General features: G+C 42.0%; 1 protein-coding gene across 1 annotated transcript in view; it reads right to left on the bottom strand.

The window, feature by feature from the left end:
• Positions 1–22,549: 22,549 nt before the first annotated feature.
• NHS (NHS actin remodeling regulator) overlaps positions 22,550–26,355 on the bottom strand; it is a 250,348-nt gene continuing 246,542 nt past the window's right edge. Inside the window, exon 8 of the mRNA XM_088449523.1 lies at positions 22,550–23,687. Coding sequence (XP_088305649.1) covers positions 23,123–23,687 — 565 coding nt within the window. The 3' untranslated portion in view covers positions 22,550–23,122. The remainder of the gene's footprint in view (positions 23,688–26,355) is intronic.

Here is a 26,355-nt window from a genome sequence, read left to right as displayed (position 1 = left end):
CCTAGGAAAATTAGTACAATATACAGTATATACTGACAGGCTATGTAGTATGCAATTCAATTCAGGCTGAAATTAGCCTTCAGATATTTCCCAAAATATAGTCAATTAATATACACATACATATATAATTTGCAATCTATATTGGTGTCCTCGAGTCCCTAGGGATCTGATGTATTTGTTACAGATTCAAGCTGAGTTGTACAAAAAGCAATATTGGTAGCGTAGTTTCTGGATTATTTCCCACACATGTAGTTAGGTACAATACATTTAATAAACATTTCAATGATTATCTGATGAGCATATATTTATAAATCTCAATCCCTGTGTACAAAATTCATAACCATAAGTTTTTAAATGAATATACTCATGTTCATGGCTCTGTTGAGCACAGTCCTCTCACTTATGTAATGGACATACACATAAATGTGTTTGTCGATATACACATGTTCCTCAATGATGAGTAAAGCTGCATACACACGTAAAGATTTTCTGTCCAACCATCCAACTAGTTGATTGGTTGGAATGAAAATCTGGTAAGGTATGAAAGCAAATGACAACCAGCAATTTGCTCCCAAACGCTGGAAAATGGACAAAAACTGTTGTTTGAACAAATTGTTTCGATCATAATTTAACAAACTTGTCTGACGTCCATTTTCATCTGTTTTCTGGCATTTAGGAGCAAATTGCTGATCATCAGTTACTCCAATACGTTACCAGATTTTCATTCCAACCAATCAACTAGATGGCTGGTTGGACAGAAAATCTTTGTGTGCACCCAGCTTTATCAACAAACTAAGAGCCATATTCAATTTGAGCGGACCCGCGAAGCTTCTTCACCTGTTTTGCAGGCGGAAAAGTATCGCACGCGTGCCCGCGTATCGCCATATTCAATTTGAAAGTAGGTCGAAAACGGGACCCGGCGAAACTTAAACAAGCGGAAAGTACTGTCAGATTTGGGGAAATCAGCCTGACACCCGCCAAAAGATGCTCTGACATGGGGATTCCCTATGGTACCCCCGATTTGGCTTGCTGAAGGTATTTGTTGTTTTTAAACGGGCTCAATAGCTGCTAAATAGCGTTTTTGTATAAGTGGTGCAGAATAGTATTCAGGAGGTTTTTTTGCAGAAAATAACTTATCCCAGCAAATTTGGGGTACTTGAAAATGGGGTCAGCATATTTTAAAGTTGCTAAAGTTAAGTTTAAAAGATCATGAAAAATCCACCTGCCGCAAACCCCTGCAATGAAAAGAACACCTGGGGTATACTTGGGGACCCTCCCAGAGTCTAGTTTCGCTAATTTTTAACTTTCTCCCCCAACATTTTTTTTTATTCGCCCCCAAATTCAAGTGATTTTTTGGGGTGTTCTTAAGTCTTTTTTTTTTTTTAAATTGACACAGTTTACCTATGGGGGACTGTCTACAGGCCGCACGGGGGTTCCCGCAATGTTGCACCCCAAAACCCCAATTCTGCACTTTTTTCCACCTGCTATTCATAGGAAAAACTTTTCCGCCTATTACATTGCATTGACTTTCGGCCTAGGTGAAAAGTCTTCCAAATTGAATACGGAGTAAAATCAAAACAGGCGAAAATGACGTCATCGGCGTAAAGTTTACGCCAAAAACACGCAAAAACTTTTCGTCTCAAATTGAATACGGGCCATAGTTTTGGTTGCTAATAGTATCATTTATAGTAGTTGTATCATCAGCCTGCATGCAAATATACTCATCATTTTGCACACGTTTCTCAGCAAAAGGAATTATCAGTAGAACATTCTATTAGGGGTAAGTAGCACATCACGGCAATAAAAAAACACATATATACACAGAGAAAAAATCTCAAGTGATTGCAAAAGGCGAAATAATAAAACAAATTATTATAGCAACTTAAAGGTGAAAACAAACACATTAATTAAAATGCAAACACTATGGATAACCACCACTAATGAATAAATGTTCGGTAGTAGAGGCGTCCCTCTATTCTACCTGGGACAGTATTGGTAGCACAATATAATCCTATTCTTTTGATAGATACAGACAATTAAGACGGAATCAGTATGATTTACCACCGGACCTAAGTCCGGCGGTTCAAATCTCTGCACCGGAAGTGAAGATCCCGACAGGGTAAGTAAATTAACTAACCCTCTCCCCACCCCCCTAACCCTAACCCTCCTTTATGGGGTGCCTAACCCTAACCTCCCCCCTAGTGCCTAACCCGAACCTCGACCCCTGTAAGTGCCTAAACCTAACCCCCCCTCCCCGCAGCCTAAACCTAACCCTCCCGGGGGTGTGCCTAACCCTAACCTCCCCCGGGGGTGCCTGACCCTAACCCCCCTTCCCCTAGCCTAACCCTACCGGGGGTGTGCCTAACCCTAACCTCCTCCCGGGGGTGCCTGACCCTAACCCCCCTTCCCCTAGCCTAACCCTACCGGGGGTGTGCCTAACACTAACCTCCCCCTGGGGGTGCCTAACCGTCCCGGGGGGTGTCTAATTCTAACCCTCCCGGGAGGGTGCCTAACCCTAAGTCCCCCCGGGAGACCCTAACCTAACACTCCCCCCCCCTCTTGCAGCTGTCCATGCCCGCCGCCCAGCTTACATTCGTTCAGTATGCCAGGCCTCGGGTTCGCGGCGTAGGGATAATGATAGGCATTTCGACGCCTATCATAAGACCCCTGCCGGGATTTGATAGTCGGGAAGCCGGCGGTCGGCATTTCGACCGTCGGCTTCCTAACTACATACTAATTAAGACAGTGTGCTTATATACCTGAGCAGGGCTTCCATCAGAAATTGTGGGGCCCGGGACTGGTGAAATAGGCAGGGCCCCTGGGCCATCTTCCCGCGCTACTGCTAAGTCTCGTGAGTCATGACTTACCTTATCTTGTTGAAGAATCCTCCATCCTTCTGGCTTCTTCTCCTCCAGGTCTGGCTGGCGCTGCTCCTCACATGCCATGGCTCCTCCTTCTTCCAGCTGAGGGCCGTATTCAATTACTGGCGATATCGCCGATTTTTCATGTAAAAATGGAGAAAACTTTTCTCCATTTTTAAAAAGGTGGAAAATGTGCACAATCCCTATTTTTGTGTAAAAATGTGGGGATTTCTTACAGAACCCTTTGGACAGCTCCCCTAATGATACTTTGGCAAATTTATTTTCCATAAATTGCGTACCTTGCCGAAAAACGACCACTGAAATTTCGGACAACATTTTTTTTTTTTGTGAAAAATGCATTTAATGTATTGGGGCTGGTATTTTGAAGGGACATAAAGATGCGCCAAGTGTTTTAAACATCATACGTGGCTGGCGCAGGCGGTTTTTTAGTGGTTTTAAAAAACCACCTGCGCCAGCCACGTGTGATGTTTAAAACACTTGGTGCAGCCTTATGGCCGTCCGAAATACCAGCCCCAATACATTAAACGCATTTTTCACGGGAAAAAAAAAATTTAGACCGAAATTTCAGCACCCGTTTTTTGCCAAAGTACGCAACTTGCGAAAAAAAAATTAGCTAAATTAGCGTTAGAGTGGCTGTCCAAAGGGTTCTGTACGAAATCCCCACATTTTTACCCAAAAATAGGGATTTTGCAATTTTTTTCGGCTGCCATGGGCTGGAGAAAAGTTTTCTCCAGTTTTTAAGCGACAAACCGCCGTTTTTCACCGTTGTTGGCGAATTCGTGCCCAAATCTGCTGATCGTGGCCGATTTCTCCTCTGATTGAATATGGCCAAAGGAAAGAAAAAAATGGGGCAAAGGCAGGATTTTCGGGGGGGGAAGGGGGTATATATATATATATATATATATACATATACACGTGTGTGTGTGTTTGTTAAATACACACATATACAGTATATATATATATATATATATATAATATATATATATATACAGTGTATAGCAAACATATATATTATATATATATATCACACATACTGTATATACACATTAACACTTACATACACATATATACACATGTACACATTAACACAAATATACAGTATACACACGATAACACATACAGTATATGTACACATTAACACAAATATGTACACATTAACACAAATATACAGTATACACACGATAACACATACAGTATACACAAACATACAGTATATACACACTAACATACCTACACATATATCCACACTAACACATACACTTATATACACTAACATTCATACACATATATACACATATATACATTATAATAATACATACACACTAACACATACAGAGACACATACAGTCAGGTGCATAAATATTGGGACATTGACAGAATTTTCATATTTTGTCCTCTATTCACCACCACAATGGCTTTGAAATGGAACAAACAAGATGTGCTTTAACTGCAGACTTTCAGATTTAATTTGAGGGTAATTACATCCAAATCAGGTGAACGGTGTAGGAATTACAACGGTTTCTATATGTGCCTCCCACTTTTTAAGGGGCCAAAAGTAATGGGACAAACCAAACAATCCTAAATCTAACTTTCACTTTTTAATACTTTGTTGCATATCCTTTGCAGACAATTACAGCCTGAAGTCTGGAACGCATAGACATCACCAGACGCTGGGTTTCATCACTGGTGATGCTCTGCCAGGCCTCTACTGCAAATGTCTTCAGTTCCTGCTTGTTCTTGGGGCATTTTCCCTTCAGTTTCGACTTCATCAAGTGAAATGCATGCTCAATCTGATTCAGGTCAGGGGATTGACTTGGCCATTGCATAACATTCCACTTTTTAGCCTTAAAAAACTCTTTGGTTGCTTTTGCAGTATGCTTTGGGTCATTGTCCATCTGCACTGTGAAGCAACGTCCAATGAGTTCTGAAGCATTTAACTGAATATGAGCATATAATATTGCCCGAAACACTTCAGAATTCATTCTGCTGCTTTTGTCAGCAGTCACATCATCAATAAATACAAGGGAACCAGTTCCATTGGCAGCCATACATGCCCACGCCATGACACTACCACCACCATGCTTCACTGATGAGGTAGTATGTTTTGGATCATGAGCAGTTCCTTTCCTTCTCCATACTCTTCTCTTCCCATCACTCTGGTACAAGTTGATCTTTGTCTCATCTATCATAAGATGTTCTTCCAGAACTGTAATGGCTTTTTTAGATGTTGTTTGGCAAACTCTAATCTGGTCTTCCTGTTTTTGTGGCTCACCAATGGTTTACATCTTGTGGTGAACCCTCTATATTCACTCTTGTGAAGTCTTCTCTTGATTGTTGACTTTGACACATATACACCTACCTCCTGGAGAGTGTTCTTGATTTGGCCAACTGTTGTGAAGGGGTTTTTCTTCACCAGGGAAATAATTCTTCTGTCATCCACCACAGTTGTTTTTGGTGGTCTTCCGGGTCTTTTGGTGTTGCTGAGCTCTCCGGTGCGTTCTTTCTTTTTAAGAATGTTCCAAACAGTTGATTTGGCCACACCTAATGTTTTTGCTATCTCTCTGATGGGTTTGTTTTGATTTTTCAGCCTAATGATGGCTTGCTTCACTGATAGTGACAGCTCTTTGGATCTCATATTGAGAGTCGACAGCAACTGATTCCAAATGCAAATGTCACACCTAGAATCAACTCCAGACCTTTTACCTGCTTAATTGATAATGAAATAATGAGGGAATAGCCCACACCTGTCCATAAAATAGTTTCTGAGTTGATAGTCCCATTACTTTTGGCCCCTTAAAAAGTGGGAGGCACATATAGAAACCGTTGTAGTTCCTACACCGTTCACCTGATTTGGAGGTAATTACCCTCAAATTAAATCTGAAAGTCTGCAGTTAAAGCACATCGTGTTTGTTTCATTTCAAAGCCATTGTGGTGGCGAATAGAGGCCAAAATATGAAAATTCTGTCAATGTCCCAATATTTATGCACCTGACTGTATATACATACTTCCTCTGATGCAACAGCAGCTGGCCCCGGGCACCTCGCAACATTAGGCGTTGTCGCGTTGGCTCAACCCCTATTGCGATCGTGGTTTGAAAAGGAATCTGTCCCTTGCTGGAGTGGGTAGTGCACTCACTGCGGGCTATACATGTACAGTGGTGGGAGGAGCAGGCGCGGCCCCCCTCCCGTTCTGCCAGAGTCCGGGCCCAAGACTCTAGTCTCTGCAGTCCCCCCCCTGATGTCGGCCCTGTACCTGAGATCTGCTGTTTCCCGTCTTATATAATAGAGGCCAGGAAATGATAGTCCCCAGTACTGAAAGGTAGGCTGCTTCTGCTGTTAATGCCTGATCACGCCAGTCCTTCCTGTTGCCTAGGGCAGCGCAGGGAGTCTCGGCAGCTGACACTAATTTGAGAGCAGTTAGTAGAAGAAGTAAGCACCTTTCGCTATGTTTCCCCTGGAGTCTAATGTGGTGCCGGTCGCAAGCCAATCAGTGCTCGCGGACCGGCAGAGGATGCTGGTCCATTAGCTTCAACTGGTTCGCGAGCAGCGCCACATTACAATGACGACAGTACTAACAATTGCTCAGTGTGTGGCGGCCCTGTCCCGTGCCACCCCGAGCTCACCCACCGCATGGCCCTGGCAGGTAAGAGAAGGGAGATGGGGCCTTACTGTGGCTTAATGTAAAAGAGGCCTTACTGTGGCATAATGTGTAAGGAGCCTTACTGTGGCAAAATGTGTAAGGAGTCTTACTGTGACAAGGCACCTTTTGCCAACATTTTTGTATATTGAAAATTCCCACTGTCCCCATATTCCGGTGCAATTGATCTTTTTCCACCCACCCATCCCTCACTATATATTGACCATAAATAATTTGATTTGGTGCTGGACCACCAACCTGAAGCACCCATGCAAGTGTCCTCCTGAGGCACCCCAGGATGCCACGGCGCACAGTTTGCGAACCACTGCCATATAGTATTGACTTTTCTGCCACCTTAAACTGATGTAGCTGCTGAGCGGAGTGGACAACTAATTGTCTGCATGGTAACAAAATCAGAAAGTACAGTATCGGGCCACATATAAGCCAAATGTGCAGCACCAGACACTGTGCTTGAGATGCGCCACATACCCTTTTCATCAATTAAAGTATTAATTATAAATATAGCTGGTTTGGGTGTGGAGCACTCCAAAATTTCTCACACAGGGTGCTAGTATACCTGGGGCCCGCCCTGGGGAAGTTTCCAAATGGGCCACTGGCTTGATGGGGCAACTTTTAAGCCAGTTCTTTTTTTATTTTAAGTGGTAGTATGGGAGGGGTGGAGTGTTTGTGTGTCTGTCCTGTGATAGATTCCTCAGCTGTACATCTAAGGGATTGACTCTCCGGCCCACAACGCTGACATAATGTGTATGAGACAGATAGGCAGCAGCTGGCAACCTGTGGTAGCCCGGGGAGGTGGAGCTTGTAATTCTCAGATGTACAGTATATCTGCAGTGCCAGAGCCAGAAGGTAAAGTGTAAACTATATCTTTGGTTCACTCTCCACTCTAGCTTACATGCAAGTGCAGCATGTCTGTGGATTTAGGCCCTCATTCAGAGCCACTCGCTCTGAATGAGGGCGGACGTTTTTGTTTTGAAAGCCGGCCTCCTGGCCGCTAGCTAAGCTGTGGGTTTCCACCCACAGCTTCAGCAAGTGACCAGAGGATGGATGGGATGGTCGCGATCATTGGGGCTTGCGACGAGACCCTTGTGGAGGGTCTCGTCTACCGCAAGCCCCAGGTAGCTTCCTGCTCTAACAGAGCAGGAAGCTCCCTACTGACATCACTGATGATGTCAGTAGGGTCGCCTACAAATGGCAGGCGTTCCTTCCGGAACGTCTCCGTTTGTCCGGCCACCCCCCCACAGCGCCTACAAAACGGGACGAGCTGTCAATCGACAGCCGCCCCGTTTGTACCAAGTGAATTTGTCACTCGCTCCGGGGCTTGCGCATGCGCCCTGCGAGTGCTGCGCGTGTGCAGGCCCTCACCATCGACCCGCTTGCAAGCACATAGCACTTGCAAGCGGGTCTGAATGAGGGCCCTAGTGTGCAGTGTACAAATTTTGGCAAGGCAAGCGATTGCATGGCAAGGCATTAGCACGCCCACTATGTTTTGGCGTGCAATCGCTCTGTGTATGCAGACGCCCACCAGCCTGTCTTAAGACGCCCACTTTTGCACGTCATCTCCAGGAAGTGTATGCAACCATCGGTACATCGAGTACTATCGGAAGCGAACGCAATGTTTGTGGCTGACCACAACCAAGTGACGTGTACTATGACACTGCCCCTTAATTATGCACGCCTCTGAAATGGCTTTGAGACGCTCAGGCACGTCTGTGTTCACACCTCCACTCCCCCGTTTTCATAGACCAACCCGTCACCATCCACAAACAGTTTCTCCTGTCGCTCACTCACCTGGGCAGCCTATGCGCAGCGAGCGTATGCTTCCCGATCGCTTGGACTGGTTCGCGCACTGCAATGCGTACGCATGCGCACAATGCAAAAATCAGCAGTCTGCGCGCGAACGCTTCTTAGCGAGCGGATCTGAATCGAGCCCAGAGTTCATATACTGTAGTGTTGTGCAGTATTAGTGTAAAGTAATGGTAGGGTATAGTGTAGTGCAATGTTAGTGTAAAGTAATGGTAGGGTGAAGTGTTATGCTTTGTTAGTGTAAAGTAATGGTAGGTTGTAGTGTAGTGCAAAGTAAGTGTACAGTAATGGTAGGGCGAAGTTGGTTACGGGATTCCGGGGGTCAGCATGCCGGCGGTCAGAATACCGGTGCCCAAAGGTAAGTACCACTACGCTAACACCTAACTCTCCCCCTAACCCTCCCTTCCCGCAGTCTAACCCTCCCCTCCCGCAGCCTATCCCTAACCCTCCCCCTAGTGCCTAACCCTTAACCCTAATCCTCATACTTACCACCAGGATCGCAGGTGCTGGGATGCTGGTGCCGGCATTCTCATCCCTGTCAGCATTCCAACGCCGGGATGCTGAGCGCCAGCATTCTGTGCGCCGGGATTCCAACTACAATCTGGTAGGGTGCAGTATAGTGCAATGTTAGTGAGCAGAGTACAGTAATGGTAGGGTTCAGCATAGGGCAATGTTAGCATGCAGTGTACAGCAATGTTAGTGTGCAGTGTACAGCAATGTTAGTCTGCTGTGTACAGCATTATTAACATTTACAATAATGTTGATTTAAATCAACATGGTGACATACAGCAGTCCTTGACAGAGATGTCCTGGTAAAATGCCCCTGCCAAAACACAAACCCCCAACCTCTGATAATATCATGGTCCCAGCTGAGACATTTCAGTAAGGAAGGGGCATGTTTGATATAGAGGAGCATTATTAATGTGGGGGCTCATGATATGGCACAATGTGTCGCAAGAGAATGGTTTGCTATTTACAATGTGTCCATGGGAATGGTATTGTATATAGGTTCCCGAAATATTTTTTGTGTTGCATGGTGGTCACTAGGATGCTCTTAGTATTGTACGAGTATATGCCACTGGGATGCTCTTTGTAATGCATATAAGTCACTAGGGTGTTCTCTGTTTCAACATTGTTTGGCGGTCACTAGGATGCAATCAGGGTTATACACTAGGATGCTTTCTGTATTGTACTTTATATCAGTGACTAGGATGCTCTCAGTATTTTATGCCAAAATGATTCAATTTTGGTACAGATAGGCAGGGACAATGGACCTCATTCAGACCCGGTCGCAAGCGCTGAGCGCTCGCACCCGGGTCGGTCTCGGTTCTGCACAGCGGCCGCACTGCGCGTGCGCAAGCCCCGGAGCGAGAAAGAAACTCTCTCGCTCCGGAGCTCACTACAAAAGGGCCGGCTGTCGATGTTGATCGACAACTCGGCCTGTTTTGTAGGCGGGGCGGGGGGTGTGGTTTCACAAACGGAGGCGTTCCTTAAGGATCGCAAGCCCGATGGTTGTGATGGTCTTGACCATCGCGACCATCACCCTGGTCGGTCGCTAAGCTGTGGGTGGTAACCTAAAAACTAAAAAATAGAAGCGGCCGCCCTCATTCAGAACAAGCGCTTCTTGCGAGCGCCTCTGAATGAGGGCCAATATCTTTTTTTTTTTTTTTTTACACTGCTAGGGAAAATATATTATGTGGGGGCTCATGTTATGGCACAAGAGAATGGTTTGCTATTTACAATATGACCATGGGAATGGTATTGTATATAGGTTTCTATGCGGCCGGCGGTATAACATACTGATTCCGGTAAATTGTCATGTTTGACTTTGTAAAGCCGACACTGTTAGAATGCTGTAAATTGGATTACTAACATATCAGCGTTTGAGGGTATCCTCACAGTGTGTCAACATGTTACTGTTAAACTGCTGAGACATTTAACATTAACATACACATATCCCTGTAGAAATAATGAATATAGTCTGTCTGTCACCAGTTTGGTCCATTGCATGGGCATCAGTCTACTGCACTTGTACTTTTTCCTGTGTCCAGAATGCATTCTGTTGAGTCTGTATTAGATTTAATTTTGATATTAAAAATTACATCTATATAAGATGTTCCCGATACCCACGGTATCCAATAAAAAAAAACAGGTTGCACTGCGTAAAAAAAATGTAAAATGTAAATTGCTGTAACTTCATTTTATTCAATGATCAAATGTTATGATATTAGTTACAATATGTATGTTTTGCCTTCACAGTGATTCATTAAAAACATTTATTTTAAAAAATAAAAATTACACTTACCTTCCCGGGGGTCTTCGGTGGCCTACACGGCTCCCGGTGGCCTACCCTCCATCTTGTCACTGGGAAGGGGGCTGGTGGGAGTCCCAGGGGCTGCAGGGAGGCTTCAGGGGCTGGTGGGAGGAGCAAGGGCTGCTAGGAGATGTAGTTCTCCTATCGTCCGTTACAGGGAAGGGGGTGGACACACAGGGGGTTACACAAACCTGCAGTCACTCACGCACACACACACACACTCATGCACACACTCAGAGGTGTAGCATGTGGCCAGGGCACCCATGGGCCCTGACTCAGAGCCGCTCGTAAGCGGCCGCTCGTTCGCTCCGAGCGATGTTTGCACAACTGCGCATGCGTATGGGTCATAATACGCATGCACGAACCAGTCATTGCGGTCGGAAATTGTATGCTCGCAAAATAGCGAATGCCTGCTAATTTGAGTGACAGAATGAGGCGTTTGTGGGTGGTAACAGGGGAAGGTGCTTGAAAACGGGGAGTGGAGATCCAAACGCAGGCGTGCCAAACAGTCAAAACGGGCGTTTTAAAGGTGTGCATAATTAAAACAGCAGCGTCATCGACCATGTCACTTGGTTGTCTTTTAGCCTGAACTGTTCGCATGATTGCGGTAGGGAAATGCTACCACAAGCACTGCGAGCAGTTCATACGCCTTTCGATTTACTCGATTAATCTAATAAATAGCGGAGATGATGTAGGATGCGAGCGGCCAGGGGGCATTTTATAAAAAATAGCGAGCGCATGTTTCGTTCACTCGTTCAGACATAGAGGCGTCAACAGACCGCAAAGAGCTAGCGCTCTGTTTAAATATCCGGCCCCTTTTTCTGAACGAGCGAGCGCAAATAGCGTCCGGCTCTGAATCAGGCCCATAGTACGAGCGTACTACAGTGCCCCCCCCCCCCAAAAAAAGTGTGTGCTATCTAATGTAACCGCTATATATATATATATATATGTATAAATAAAGAATACAGGAATGAGCGGCACTCTGCAGACTGGTGGTTAGAAGCAGTAAAAGTCCTTTAATCCAATGACGTTTCGGCGTTAATCCCCGCCTTCAGGGACAGATTGTCCCTGAAGACGGGGGATTAACCCTGAAACGTTGTTGCATTAAAGGACTTTTACTGCTTCTATCCACCAGTCTGCAGAGTGCCGCTCATTCCTGTATTCTTTTTATATATATATATAGAGAGAGAGCGCGGTTATATTATATAGCACACAGTTTTTTTGGGGGGGGGCACTGTAGTACGCTCGTACTATGGGCGCCCTGGGCCACATAGCAAGAGCTTAAAAGGGCCCCCCAGCTCAGGTAAAAAGAATATTTAAATTTGCCCACTCACCAAACCCATTCGTTATGCCACACAGAGCCCATTCCGGTTATGCCTCACAGTAGTACCCCTTATACACATTATGCTATGCAGTAGTAGTTCCCCTTACACATTATACCACACATTAATGCCATTTAGATTATGCCACATAGTAGTAGTGCCCCATATAACAGATTATTCCACACAATGGTAGTGCCCCTTACATATTATGCCACACAATGGCCCTTATTATGCCTCCCCCCCAGCTACTCCCCATGTCCCTCCAGCAGCCTCTCACCTCCCCGTGTGCTTTCAGCCAGCAGGTGTGAATTTGGTGCCAGGCCGCCAGCTAATTACAGCTGGCGAACCGACAGGCATGGGCATACATGGACAGACAGCACTAGCACAATTTCAATCTGGTGTCGGTCGCGAGCCAATCTGAGCTCGCAGACCGGCAGCCAGTAAGGAGCCGCCACTGCTGATTGGCTACCAGTCTGCGAGCTCTGATTGCCTCAAGAGCAGTGACACTGTCTCTCCATGTCTGCCTGCCGGTGCACCAGTTGTAATCAGATGGTGGGCCAGCACCAAATCAACACACTGACACCCAGGCACCCCCTGGGTGCAGGGGGAGCGGTGGGCCACAGAGGCAGCTCGAGCAGCATAGCAGCAGCACCCCTTGCACTCACGGTAGTTACGCCAGTGTTTGCATGTTAGTATAACAGTGGGGCCATTTCAGGATCAATGGAATGGGGTTATAGGCAAGGGCAATGTAAACAAATAAAGGCTGCAGGTGTACTTCAGGGTTTAGTGTTCAACCAGGGCAATGATAGGTATAACAGCTAGTTTTTAATAAATAAACTCTACACATGTGCAATGTGTTTTAATTGCAGTCACGTTTATTTGCAGCTTCTATACACACTTTCTATGTAATCAAACTTTTTCTGACACATTTTAGAGGGGTTCACAAAATGAAATTCTCACCATTTTACTAAAAAATAAATACAAGACTTAAGTGTTGCACCGCTCTAAAATATACAAAGGCTTAGATTTAATGTAAACTCTGAAAACATTTTACAAAAGAAAACATGTTTGCAACAAGTTAAATTTAAAAAGTTTATATTTACAAATATTACAAAAAAATACAAAATGGATGCAAGTCCATTAACCATTGTCTTTTCCACCAGCAAGTACTGGTACTAGTACCAAAATAGTAACACTGCAGCCTCTATTGATATCCTTTAACTCCTCAAACTTTCTAGAATTAGCAGATGATCTTGCTTTCCTGGCTTTTGGTTCAAGAACAAATTGTAGTACAAAGCATTGCTTATTCATTTGGCAATGATATCAATGAAGTTGAGACATATATTGCAGCAATAGAATTTGGCAAGTCAAAAGTACATTTCTACTTAATATTTAATATCTTCTTAAATACAATGTTACAATAAGTATTAGAATACTAAAAAAAAAAGAAAATGAGAAAAAATCAGTTGCATAATAAACAAAACTGGTTATGTCAGTGCAAACAGAACGTTGATTTGGAAGGCTGGTGAACAGGCTTATATAATGCAATAACTAAAAACAGAGATGATTTATTTATTTTTACATTTCACTAATAATTTATTTTTCGATTTCACTAATAATTAGCCTAAATCTCATTCAGTGTTTACCTGCTTGTAGTGAAATTGGTATTATCACATTGATTGGATTTTATATAGATTTGCGTCGCAACCTTTAATATTCGGTGTAAACATGAGCATGTCATTTTGCAGTTGTATGAGTCCTAGGAACATGTGTTTTGTGGGTAGATGAACTGTATCTTTATATTGTCACCAGTATAAATAGCAGTATATCTCACATCACTGTGCTACATGCTGTACATGTGTAATAACATAATCTAAAGCTTGTTGTACAGAAATGTACATTATAGTTTGTATGTCATTTCTTCTCATCAATTAAGATCTCTGCTCGTATCTAGGTAATATGTGTGAAATGATGGCATATCTCTGAAATGAAAGGAATGGGATACTTGGCAACTTTGAACTGAAGTTACAAAATGTAAAAATGAGTGATAAATGTATCACACATGGCACATTTCCCCAGAAGCTTTACTCACCCTCTGTCAGACTGTATGATACTATTTATTAACAATACATGCAGGGCCAGTGATGGTGCCATTCTCACCGACTCTCCCCTGATGGTGGCTAATAAAAAGCAGGTACCCACACCGCACGCAGGCACAAGAATAATGCAATGAGCACACTCTGCTGCCTCTCTTAATAAGAAAAGAGAACACTAATAAAGATAAAAAACACCTTGTCTCAGGGTTGGCATGACCAATAGGACATGGACAGAGTAATGGTGAAATGCAGTCCCATTTTTTTAATAAATATATAAATGACTTTTAGAAAATTGTCCCTGTACATATTTGTATTGTTGATCTGGTTACATAATTCTTTAAGTGAATTAATTGCACCACATGATTGGGCAGCAATGCTGGTCAAGGTGGTCCAGGCAGACTGGCATTATAGCTTGTTAATACATAAGGTTCTATAGCTTTAATGTAATGTAGTCCTTTTTATAATAGAAAAAGAATCCTGCTTGTGAGATTTTGCTTTACCTTGTACATAGTCATTGTCCAGTCAAGATACCAAAGTGCTCAACATTACTTCTAGATGTTAGTGTAACTTTAGCTTATTTAATAAATCAGCCCCATCTGGTTATAAAACATGAAAATAAGGGCAGTCTTTTGATGTTAGTGTTAATAAATACCAAATAAATACTGAGAAACACATTTTATAGCAATGAGTCTTGATGGTCACTTTGCAACTACATTAACAAATTATTGTATTTAATGTTTACTATTTGTATTTGTGAGAAGTAGTATGGTATTCACTGAATACAACTAGCAGAGCATTGTAAATAATTGTTACATTGTATATGCTACGAAAACAGTAAACCAGTTGAATGTTAATTTTGCAGATGTTAACTGAGCTACATAAGTTTTGACCATCTACTGTAAAACAATGGCGTTAACTATTGCTATATCATTGTGGGCTGCTATAACCTTTTGATATTAGAGCTATAATCCCTAATACATAAGGGGGAATTCAATTGTTTTTTTGGGAGGCGACAATGGATGGGCCCATGATAATTGCGGCCTACAAACACTTAACAATTCAGCGTAGTAAAAGTGACAGATTGTCATGTATTTATTTTCTCTTAAAAAATAAATCCACTATATTCTGCAATAAAACTTTGCAGAACATATTTAACACATTTTATGTAATTTTCCTTTGATGTCCAAATCTTTATGGAACAATCAGAAAAAAAATGGATTATTTAATGTTTTGCTAAAAGATGCACCTCCATTTAGCATAACATGGGAAATCTATGCCATTTTGTACAGCACATTGAGGAAATTATTACTAGCTACTAATTGACTATGCTAGGCTACAATAATTAACTGTAATCTTTTGTAAATGACAGTTGCTGAGTTTCTGCTGTAAAAGCATTATAAGTGCAAAGTTTAGCCTAAAATGATTGTGATAGTAGTTATTTATAGCTGGTGCTGCCCCCGGGCTTGTAACATAGACCTTATAGTCTGGGGAAGGTATGTGATTGGTAAAAGTCAAGTGCCAAAAAGGGAAAATTACAAAAAGAAGATGAATATAAAATATTTCATGCAACCCCTCGATTGTCTAGCCCTAAGCACGTGCTTAATTCATCCATACGGTAGATTCTACTGTGTTGGACATGGTGAAATTACTACTGCATGACAGCGCAATGTAATATATATATATATATATATATATATATACACACACATTTACATTTTTCTTGGTAGCCTATGTGTTATGCATGAGGGCGCTAAACGTCGTGTCACTCTGGCATGGACTCTTCCCACCTACAGTATTATGTCAGGAATTCTGTTATTTGCTCCATGAGACATTGGCCTGCTGAAAGAAAAGAAATAAAAAATAGTGAAGAGCAGCAGAGGACAGAAGGGAGCACCCTGCTCAGCTCATCTTATGCACCAAGGCCTGTATACAGTATGTATGTATCATTTACAACTATCTTTTCTTCTTAGCAGCATAGAACATAAACACGTTTTCCCAGTTCCTTTCTATATAACTATTTCACCTATATTAATTTCATGTGATCACTGTTACACTTTCAGCTTAATAATGTATTATTAAACTAATTTTATTTCTGGGAATTTTCCAAATTCACACAGATTTGATGTTCAGAATATGCAACTTGCATAATATATTATTGTTTTACTTGTTATTCCCCAAATTCAGGACATACTGTATAAGCTTTATTATTTTGTTTCCTTTAAATAATTTCAACTATATAATATTCTGGTTAATAGATAGGAGCCTGGTGATTTAACTGTTAGTCAATTTTAGTTCTTAGAGAGTAAGCTTAAGGAAAAATGTACCTTCTTCTAATAGATGAGGCAATTAAGACGATGTTATAAAGATAGAGTATCATACTTAAGGGGAGAAGTACTAAGCCTTGGAGGTAGAGAAAGTGGAGTGGAATAAAGTACCAACCAATCAGCTCCTAACTGTCATTTTTCAAACACAGCCTGTAACATGGCAGTTAGGAGCTGATTGATACTTTATCTCTCTCAGAGGTTTAGTACATCTCCCCCATAGTCAAAATTGCTTATGCTGACTGAGAAAATATAATATGTTTAATGGCACTGCTGGGTAAAAAGGAAATCCCATTTACAGTGCTCTTTGTTATGTAAGGAGAGATGGTAATAACATACATATTTACCAACTAAACATCCTTCTAAAAAAGGACCATAAAAAATGCAGTTAAGAGCTGTATTGTGCATAGTTATATGGACACACTTCTAAACGAGTAATGATCTTATTAGTGTGTTTACAATGTTGAAACTAATGTACAGCATTCAGATATGAATGTTTACCTTGCAGCATGATTATATAGTCCAACTTGAACATTTCAGAATAAGCTGAAATCCACCGTATTGTGCAGAAATATTCTAACAACCCCCTTCTCCACACACATTACCACTACATATTGTACAGTATGTATAGCACAATACTACAGATCATGTTTCTCTAGTGAAATTTGTGTTTTACAATTACATAATGGAACAGTGGCTAAAACAAATCAAATGTAAGTTCAGAAGAATATTTTCAATGGCCTTAATGACATTTTCTAAATACTCAATAACTCACTCCATTGGTTGTGTAATGTAATTAAATCCATGTATAGATGGATACAAGGTAACTTCAAATCCTCCAGTGTGGACATTATATATTGTCTACCAAATGTAAAAAAATATACTTGGGACAAAATAGGCCATACACAAATTCTAAACAGCCCATCCTTCATCGGGTACGCTATAAAAAAATTTGGCCAAGTAAATATATCTAGTCAGTTAGGACACGCTACTTTTACACCAAGGAAGTCATGGCCCTCCTACATAAAGTGTTATGGGCAGTGGCGGAGTTTACCGAGGGGCTGCAGCCCCCCCAGTAAAATTCACCACTTCAGTCAGCCAGTTGCCGTCCGTGACTGCACTGGATTTACTGTGACCGGAGGTGGCTTCCCATTGGAAGCACTACCTACCAGTCACACACAGGGCAGGTAGCCCCAGGGGGAAGTGTCTCCTCCCCCTGGGACTGCCGGTCAGGCTGCGATTAGCAGAGAGCGACTTAAAGTGCAAGCCCTGCTCTGCCTTTCGGGCAGCCCTACACAGCTCCTAGAGGCTGCAGACAATCCACGACTCGTGCGCATGTGCCGGTCCTGTTGCCTGCTAGATCCATTGCGCAGGTGCCGGGACCCGGCCGGCCAGAACAGCAGCAGTGGCAGACCCCTCAGGTAAGAGTGGAGGAGCTGCTGCTGGTTATGGGATATGCTATTTTATATGTACTTTTTTCATTCATGTAGGCAACTACAACATGCAGATGTGATCATTTGTATGGATTCACACACTACTCCCTTGTACAGGTTTTAATCCTGTATTTGTATGCATCAGATCAATAAGTGAAGAATTGTATGTACTGTATATTCATACATTTTGGTGTTATAAGCCAACGCTATTTTTAAAGCAGGGTGCATGTAAATATGCTGTTATAAGAAGGCTTTAGTGGGGCTCTTTGCCTCCTTTGCCATTGCTCTTAATTAGTACTGTGTGCAATTGCTAGGAACGATTATCATGGCAAATGCTTAGCAACAATAAAAAAATCATTTCATTTTTTTATTACAGTACGGCAGTTATACTGAAGTTGTAAATATTAAGATGGCAATTATAATATAATCCTGAAATGTCCCCTAATTTTGGGGTATATTCATTTATATAATATTCCCTTAAATGTGTATATTGACCACCCTTTCCTACATATTTGCAATGTATTCAATACCAAATTAAACTGAAATCTTAATGGCAGGAATAACATGATATGTAATTTTTATTTAGAATTTTCGTGGGATAAAAGTTAATTTGCCCTTATTATTCATTTCTATACATTTTCGTTAACTGATTTCTAAATACAAAATGGTCTGTACAAATGACTGAAGATCCCCAGCTATGACTGACGCCATGGGGATGAGTCATTGTATGAAGAAAATGGGACTGGTACTGAGTTGCATGTACACCTGTTAGTGGAGCGTATCTTGCATGTTGTACACATTTGAATCTCCTCTACACTTATGGCAGAAGACTCGTACCTGGGCTGTAGCTAGACATTCAGTGTCAATGCAACTGTGTCCTATGCAAAGTTGGGCATAAGTGGGAAAACTCCTGTTCCCAGGCATATGTTTTGCACCTAGTATAGGATGAGTGCAAGTGCAAATATGATGATGACTAGTAGCAAAACAAGTGTACAGGTAGGGGGCAGTTGCATTGCAAGATGCGCAAAACTCTGCACATAAGGGGATTGACGCACTTTTTCTGTACACGCACTTTAGGAGCAACATGCATCCAGTTTACTTCCAACTCTGCATCAGGCCTTTGTCAATATGAGCATATTCATATAAAAAATGTGGTCTGTATAAATAAACAGCACTAATTAAACTTGCTTAATATTCCCTGTGTTAAGTTTCTCTCATGCGTTCCCAGCTCAACCACAGCTTCCCTTGCATACACCATCTGCTTAACTTACTCTCTGTCTTACTACCTTATTAGTTATGTGTGATGTAAACATTACTCAGTTTCATCCCTTTGACCAGAATTCTGACTGACATCTATGTCCTATTTAAGATCCAAAGTGCAAAATCACTTTCTTCAAATTTCCATATTTTATTATTAAAAAATGAAAATAATTTCAAGTATTTATTGTTCTGCCCATCAATTTCACCTGTACTTTCTTTGTCCTTTAATTCAAGTCTGCACTTATGGACAAATAAAAATGATTTATCCTCATAAATATTAAGGTGTCCATGCACAGCCTGTGGATCTGGGGCTCTGCCAGCTTTGGCCATCCAAATGTGTGGCTAAAGCTGATAGGTCTAGAGTCTTGTTACAGTGTCTGAACTGCTTAATCAGAGTGTCACCATAGAGATACATGTGACCAATTCTGATCAGATGCTGATTTCAGGTCATGCACACACAGATTTGCAGCCAACTAGGTTTGTAATGGCCTATGTAACTGTCCTGTTAAATTGCACCATGTACACAGATTTATCCAGGGAAATTCTGCCTTGTATTTTAATTAATTCCAGTACTGCAATTCTGTCTAGGGATAGAAGAACAGATAATGAATTCAGTCTGCTCACTTGCTACTCTTGCCTGCAAAGTAATACAAACACTACTATTCAGGCATGACTCATGTCCAGATCAATTTTTAATTTGGATATTGAGAATCAGATATAGCTGCTAAATTTACAAGCTCAGATATTTTTGATTCACTAGTCCCAACACCGTGAATATTGTGAGGTTTATATCCAGGGCCGAAACTAGGATATCTGTCACCCGGTGCAAGGCAGCAATTTTGCACCCCCTCCCTTCCTGTACCTGAAGTTTGTCCTTGCTCGACCATGCGGATGGTTGGCATAAACCCCCTGGCAATGAGCATAAACCCCCCTGGCCAGTAAGGACCTCTAGCATTTGTCTCCTCTTTGGCGGCGGACATTTTTGGATGGCCATTTTCTGAGTCTGCAGCCTCCAAGCCACCTTGAGTAAGCTTTTTTCACCCCCTACAATCTGGCACCCGGTGCACATGCACCTCTAGCCCTCCCCTAATTGCGGCCCTGTTATATCTAAGCTAAAATGAATGGTTCATTGCAGATTACTTGAACATTGTATTACCAAGCAGTCTGTAGATGTGGATGTGGGGTAGTGAGTCACAGTTCTCAATCCTTCTGTTGCTCCATTTCCAGCATTTGGCAGGGCTTATCACTATAATAGATATATATATAGGACCAAATGTAATAGGGTGAGAGTTTAGGAAATGTGAGAGTTTAGCAGTAACCTCTGACACTTTTTAAACTCGCCCAATGTAATAGAGTCCGAGAACATGCAAACTCACATGTTTTTAGACTCTAAAAACTCTCACGATTTTATACTCTAATCCAGATGTTTTCCCATTTTGAAGATAACACTCGACCAATGTGAGAGGTTACTGCTAAACTCTCACATTGTATAAACTATCACTATTACATTTGGCCCTTAATATTAACTTCCTGTATTGCAGGGCTCGACAAATTCCGGGGGCCATGTCACCATGGCTACCAGATTTTGCTGCCTGGCTACCAGATTTTGCAGTGAGGGAGGAAGCAGATCCTCATCAGCTCTGGCAGAGATTCGTGCCTATAGTATTGCGGTGTTCATATCATGCACAGGAGTGCATGTGCTGAGTGTCGCCTGCAGTGACTGCTGTGCCTCTGTCTGTCCCGGCCTGCACCGACGACTTCTCTCCATCCTGGCCTGCTCTGATCCCTGCTGTCTTTCCTAGTCTACGCCGATCCTCCTGTACGTCCTGGCTGTCTACTGTCTCCTATCTCCGGCTGCATAGAGCTCTCCAGTAGTAGTGTCTGTGCTTGGCCAGGGATTGCGGAGTGGCTTCAGAGGGATAGTGGTGTGACCACGAGGGGAGGGGGTTTGTTGTACTTTCTGGCACCATTATTTTATGTGAAATGTGGTCCATTATTACTGGGGGGTGTAGCAGGAGAGCTATGCAGAGCAGTGACGAGGCCTCCATTTTACTGTATCCATTCAACTGTGACCATTTTGTGGACTAGCATAGTGTGTATAACAGTTGCATAACACACAGAGCTGTGCTCCTCCCTCACTCTAATATTTTTTGGGGGCTCCTACACTTTCTGGCTCCTACACTTTCATCCTGGCTCCTAGATTTTAGAAAAATTTGTCAAGCCCTGCTGTATTGCATGGCTAAGTTACTGGCTTCATTTCAGACTCAATGAATAATTTGCTAAAGAAAGACCTACAGGACTTTTGATTCAACTGAATTGTTAAAAGCACTGAAGATATATATCCAACAAAAAAACATGGGTGTTTTGCACTTCGGACGACAGCTTCTTACTATTTTGTCAATTACATAACCGTCATACATCCTAGCATTAATTCATGAACAACGCTGTCAATGCATGCTAATAATATATTTTTAAAAACTTTAACTGAGGATTCATCTTCCATCACATTCACTCAACAGCCTCAATAGTAGTCATTTTGTGTTTATTGGAACTGAGTGATGTAATACTCTTCCAATCAGTGCACAGCTCAACAGGCGTGTCTGTTTTGTGTGTATGTGTATATATAATTATATATATATATATATATAATAGTATGCATTTATTTACATTATTGTGCTCTCTTGCAGTCTGTCACAGTTTTTTTTTTTAATGGCACTTCCATCAGGCGTCCTAGCATTTGCGATTAAATTATAATCCAGTAAGTGGCTTTTTTTACAATAGCACCTCTCATCTGTTTTGTGCACACACTAGAAAAACTTCTATTTTTTACTGATGCCAGAACAGACGTATATGTCTTGACTATAAACAATTTGGAAAAGCTTTCACTGCAGTTAGCCACATACAAAATATTTTTAAAAATGGATGGCTGATTAACCTTGCCACATTTATATTCAAGATGGCTCATTGACAACAAGCAATTCTTGGTTAGCATAATAAACCAGTGTTACCCTTCTGGATTTGATTGGTCTTGCTGTTCAACTCAATAGTAAATAGGAAAAGTAGAATAAATGCTACAGTACTTTCAAATTCATTTTTCATAGGAACACCTTAAAAAACCATATAATTGATACAAAATAATAATTGTACAAATTGTACAAAAATGAAATTTGAGGCTGTTAATTATTATCTTTACTAATAATGATCATGATCAAGTATTACTGTGATGCAGAAGAGGATAATTGTATTCACAGAATACAATTACCTATTAACCCTCTGATTGAATTTTTAACCTATGTGCTGCAACACATCATTTATGAGCGTTAAACATACTCTGCAGAATGTCTAATGCCTTTTTATTCATTGGCTGCATATCCACTTTTATTTCAATAATCCTATTTACACTTTTATCAAAAATATGTTATTTACAGTCTTTTAATTACTTTGAAAGTTTCTTCTACTATTTTTATTTCCTAATGTACAAAAATACCTATTTTTAAGAATGATTTCCTTTTTTCATCTGCTTAGTTCCCAGGGAAGCACTTCAGCAAGGTAATGTTTCAATATTATTTTTTACAATATGAGCAGTTTATCCATAGCAATATCTTTTCCCCTTTACTTCCCCTTTAAAGTGGGTTTATTAGATCATTGATATACAATAACTACTTTTAAAGAAAAAAAATAGCTTAGTTAAACGTAAGTTTCAAGAATTCTAAATGAGAAGTAATTGCACTAATATTTTCTTTAGTCCATTGTATTTTTTTTTTTCAATGCTTTTTTACGTCCTTAACATTTAGAGCACCCTGCAGTTTTTTTGATAAATTACTATTGGTATTCCCAGGCAGGTGAATATTTTCAGTAAAGTTCATTGGAAAGCAAGACAAACCAACATCTTCTGTGTTTCCATCATATACTATTAAGACATAGTTCAGTAGCAAATTGTTCAAATGTGGTTTGTAAAGATCTCTTCCTTCTGGCAATGGGCAGTTGCTTTTATCTCAGAGTCAAGCTGTTGCACATTTACCGTAATTATAGTACTACGTTGAGCTCTGTGAAGATCTGTCATCGTGAGGGCTGCCATCTGAGTTTTCCGTCTCGCCTTCAGAGATGGCCTGCATTGGGGCATTGTAGAGACGGCACCTGACACTATAACGACTACTACTTGCTGCAGGAGGCACTCGAGACCTGCCCACTCTAGAGGCAGCAGACATAGTCTTTGTTGAAAATCCTTCTGATATTACCCGAGGGGAACAAGGTGATAACGGGGAAAACGCGTCATTACCAGGTGACAACTGTGCAGGATCTTCAGAGCTAGAGTAATCAAGGGACAAATCGCCAAGTGATTTAGGTGTTACTGGGCTTTTCAGTATTTCAGTAGCTGACAAGCGGTAACTGGAATCTGACCTGCTGCCCTTTTTCAGAAGGAGTAACTTAAATTCCTCATTTGATGTATTTGACTTTTTGGCGTTCCTATAGATAAGACCTGCAGACCTCTGAGAACTCGCTGGTGTGGCCTGTTGTGGTGGTCCAGATAAAGCTCTTGCTTTGTTTTTTACAGTGGTCTCTCCGGAATCTTTTCTTCCCAAAATTTTTCTTTTAGATCTGCATTAGAAAAATACACATATTAATAATAACTTTTAGGAGAGGCTGTTAAATTTTAAAATAGACATAAATGTTGTTTGTCTACATAGCATGCTGTGCAATATGTTAGTGCTGTATAAATAACCTACTAATAAAGACAATCATATTGAGAAGATTAATCTGTGTAGTTGGCTATCTAAGTTTTTGAATAAAAATTGTCTTCAGAGTTTGTTTTTTATAAATTTTTCTTCCAATGTACTTTCTAACTATATAAATGAATTATGCAAAAAAACTAATGTACATATATTATTATTATTATTATCCTTTATATGGCGCCACAAGGGTTCCTCAGCGCCTCACAAAGTATATTAACAAATGAGCAAACTCGTAAAACAGCGACTTACAGTACAAAACAATACAGAACAAGAACATAGTTTATAAACATTGCTGCAGCGATCACAACACTCAAATAAGCAGCAGGGCATCACCTACCAAGTGTTAAGTGCCCTTGTGGAGAGTTTTAAGTAGATGATCGTATGAGTGAGGGAAGGAAAAGCACATAAGGGAAGAGGGCCCTGCTCATGAGAGCCTACATTCTTACATTCTATATATATTCTATATATATGTAATTTATTATGCAGAAGGCTTGTTACTTGATGTTTTTCCACACACTTGATCATGCTATTGTCCCCTTCATTAAACTGTTGTTACAAGTCACGGTCACGACTTGTATCCTTCAGGACGGGGTTACTAGAATGTCTCCTGTCACCGGGCGATCGGCACGCCTCAGGAAGTGACGTGTCATCCACAGGGCTGCATGATTGGTGCTGCCTCCTATTTGTACTCATTGGACTGTTGCCGCCTCGCCGACTATAGCGTATCTGTGAGTCCCATCAGCTTGGCTGCATGATCAGCATTCTGGTCCTCTTCATGTTACAGAATTGGATTTTCCCGAAGTGGCTTCCGTGCTACTTCCGGCTCTCCAGCTTCTTCTATAGCTTCCAAGCCACATCAACACCGCTGTGCTGTCATTGGCTCTCCAAGCCGCAGCACCAACTACTTACTTTGCTATCATCGGCTCTTGCCGCACCTTCGGCATATGTGCCGCACCAACAGCTTTCGTGCTGTTACCAGCTCTCCAGCTTCCTCTATAGCTACCAAACTGCACCTGTACTGCTGTGCTGCCATCGGCTCTCCAAGCCGCAGCACCAGCTATTCACTCCTCCACCATCGGCTCTTGCTGCAACTTCAGCACATTTGCCGCATCAACAGCTTCCGTGCTGTCACCGGCTCACCAGCTTCTTCTACGGCTCCCAAGCTGCATCTATATCTCCGTGCTGCCATCGGCTCTCCAAGCCGCAGCATTTACTTCAAACTACCTGTCTATCTACCAACGGCTATTGCCGCAGCATCAGCACATTTGCCACACCATCGGTGCTCAAAGCCACAACATACTACCTGTCTATCTACTAACGGCTATTGCCACACCATCTGCACACAAGCCTCATCTTCGGCACCTTTGCCGCCCCATCGGCTCTCAAAGCCGAAACATATCATCTGACTATCTAATAACGGCTATTGCCGTACCATCTGCACGTTTGCCGCATCATCGGCACGTTTGCCACACCATTGGCTCTCAAAGCCATATCATACTACCTACCTACTAACGGCTATTGCCGCACCATCGACACCTTTGCCGCTTCATCAGCACACTTGCCCGCACCATAAACTTAGCACATCATCAGCTTCCAAAGCCGCATCTCTACTACTATATAAACTCACCTCAGGATTCCAGTTGACACTCCTGTAAGCTGCTACTACTCCGCGCAGTAAGTGCAGGTGGCTGCCTAAGTACCGTTGAGTTTATCATCTCTAAGGGAACAACGGGCGGTTGTTATTGGTGGAAGACCTCATGGCCTGAAGTTCTGGTCGGCTTACTAGGGGTGGTCACTGGCAATCATAACAACTGTGTAACAGTGTTCCTCACAGTGACTGTAGGAGTTGGTGCTTGGTCATAATCATATTTGGGCGTATGGCTGAGTAGCAGCAAACGTTTCCTTTTTTCCTTCTTTGTGAACGAAGGATTTCTAGATAAGAAATCTTAAATCTGTAGTAATAACATAGATATAGTTTCTATTATCAAGACTCCTGTATGAACTCTCCAAGCCTGAGGATGGGAGACAGTACAACTCATACTATCTGAGCTCGGCAAGTACCTCTCCATGAGGTCCATGGACAGGGATGTCCAGGTTTGTGGGATGGGAGTGGGGGTGACGTGAATCGCGGCATCATGCCCCTTGCCCGCCCACTTCACCTAAGAACTGATGGCAGCCAGCATGTTGTGGGAGAGTTGTCCCCTTTTACAGGAGCCAGGAGACTCTCCCCCAAATCCGGGAATCACCTGGACAAGAGAGTGAACAAGTATGGTACAACTATAGCTCTGATTCGCTCCAAGAAGGAATCGACATACCATGAAGTGACTACCTTGTAGTTGTCACCCTGTCAATTATACATTGAGCAGAGGATATGTAATAGGGTATGTTATTTCATTGTTAGTTTAATGGTGACGTGATACAGTTCAGTACCCCAAGATTCATTCCACTGGCAGTACCTCGGGTAGTGATTCTCTGACTTTCGTACCTATATATTAATTTAGTGTCTGTGTCGCATCAAAGCTGCATCTAAAGTC

Source organism: Taudactylus pleione, unplaced genomic scaffold (assembly GCF_031769625.1).
Source record: "Taudactylus pleione unplaced genomic scaffold, aTauple2 ptg000487l, whole genome shotgun sequence".
In the NCBI taxonomy this organism is placed as follows: domain Eukaryota; kingdom Metazoa; phylum Chordata; class Amphibia; order Anura; family Myobatrachidae; genus Taudactylus; species Taudactylus pleione.
This window is presented reverse-complemented; position numbering and strand designations above follow the sequence as displayed.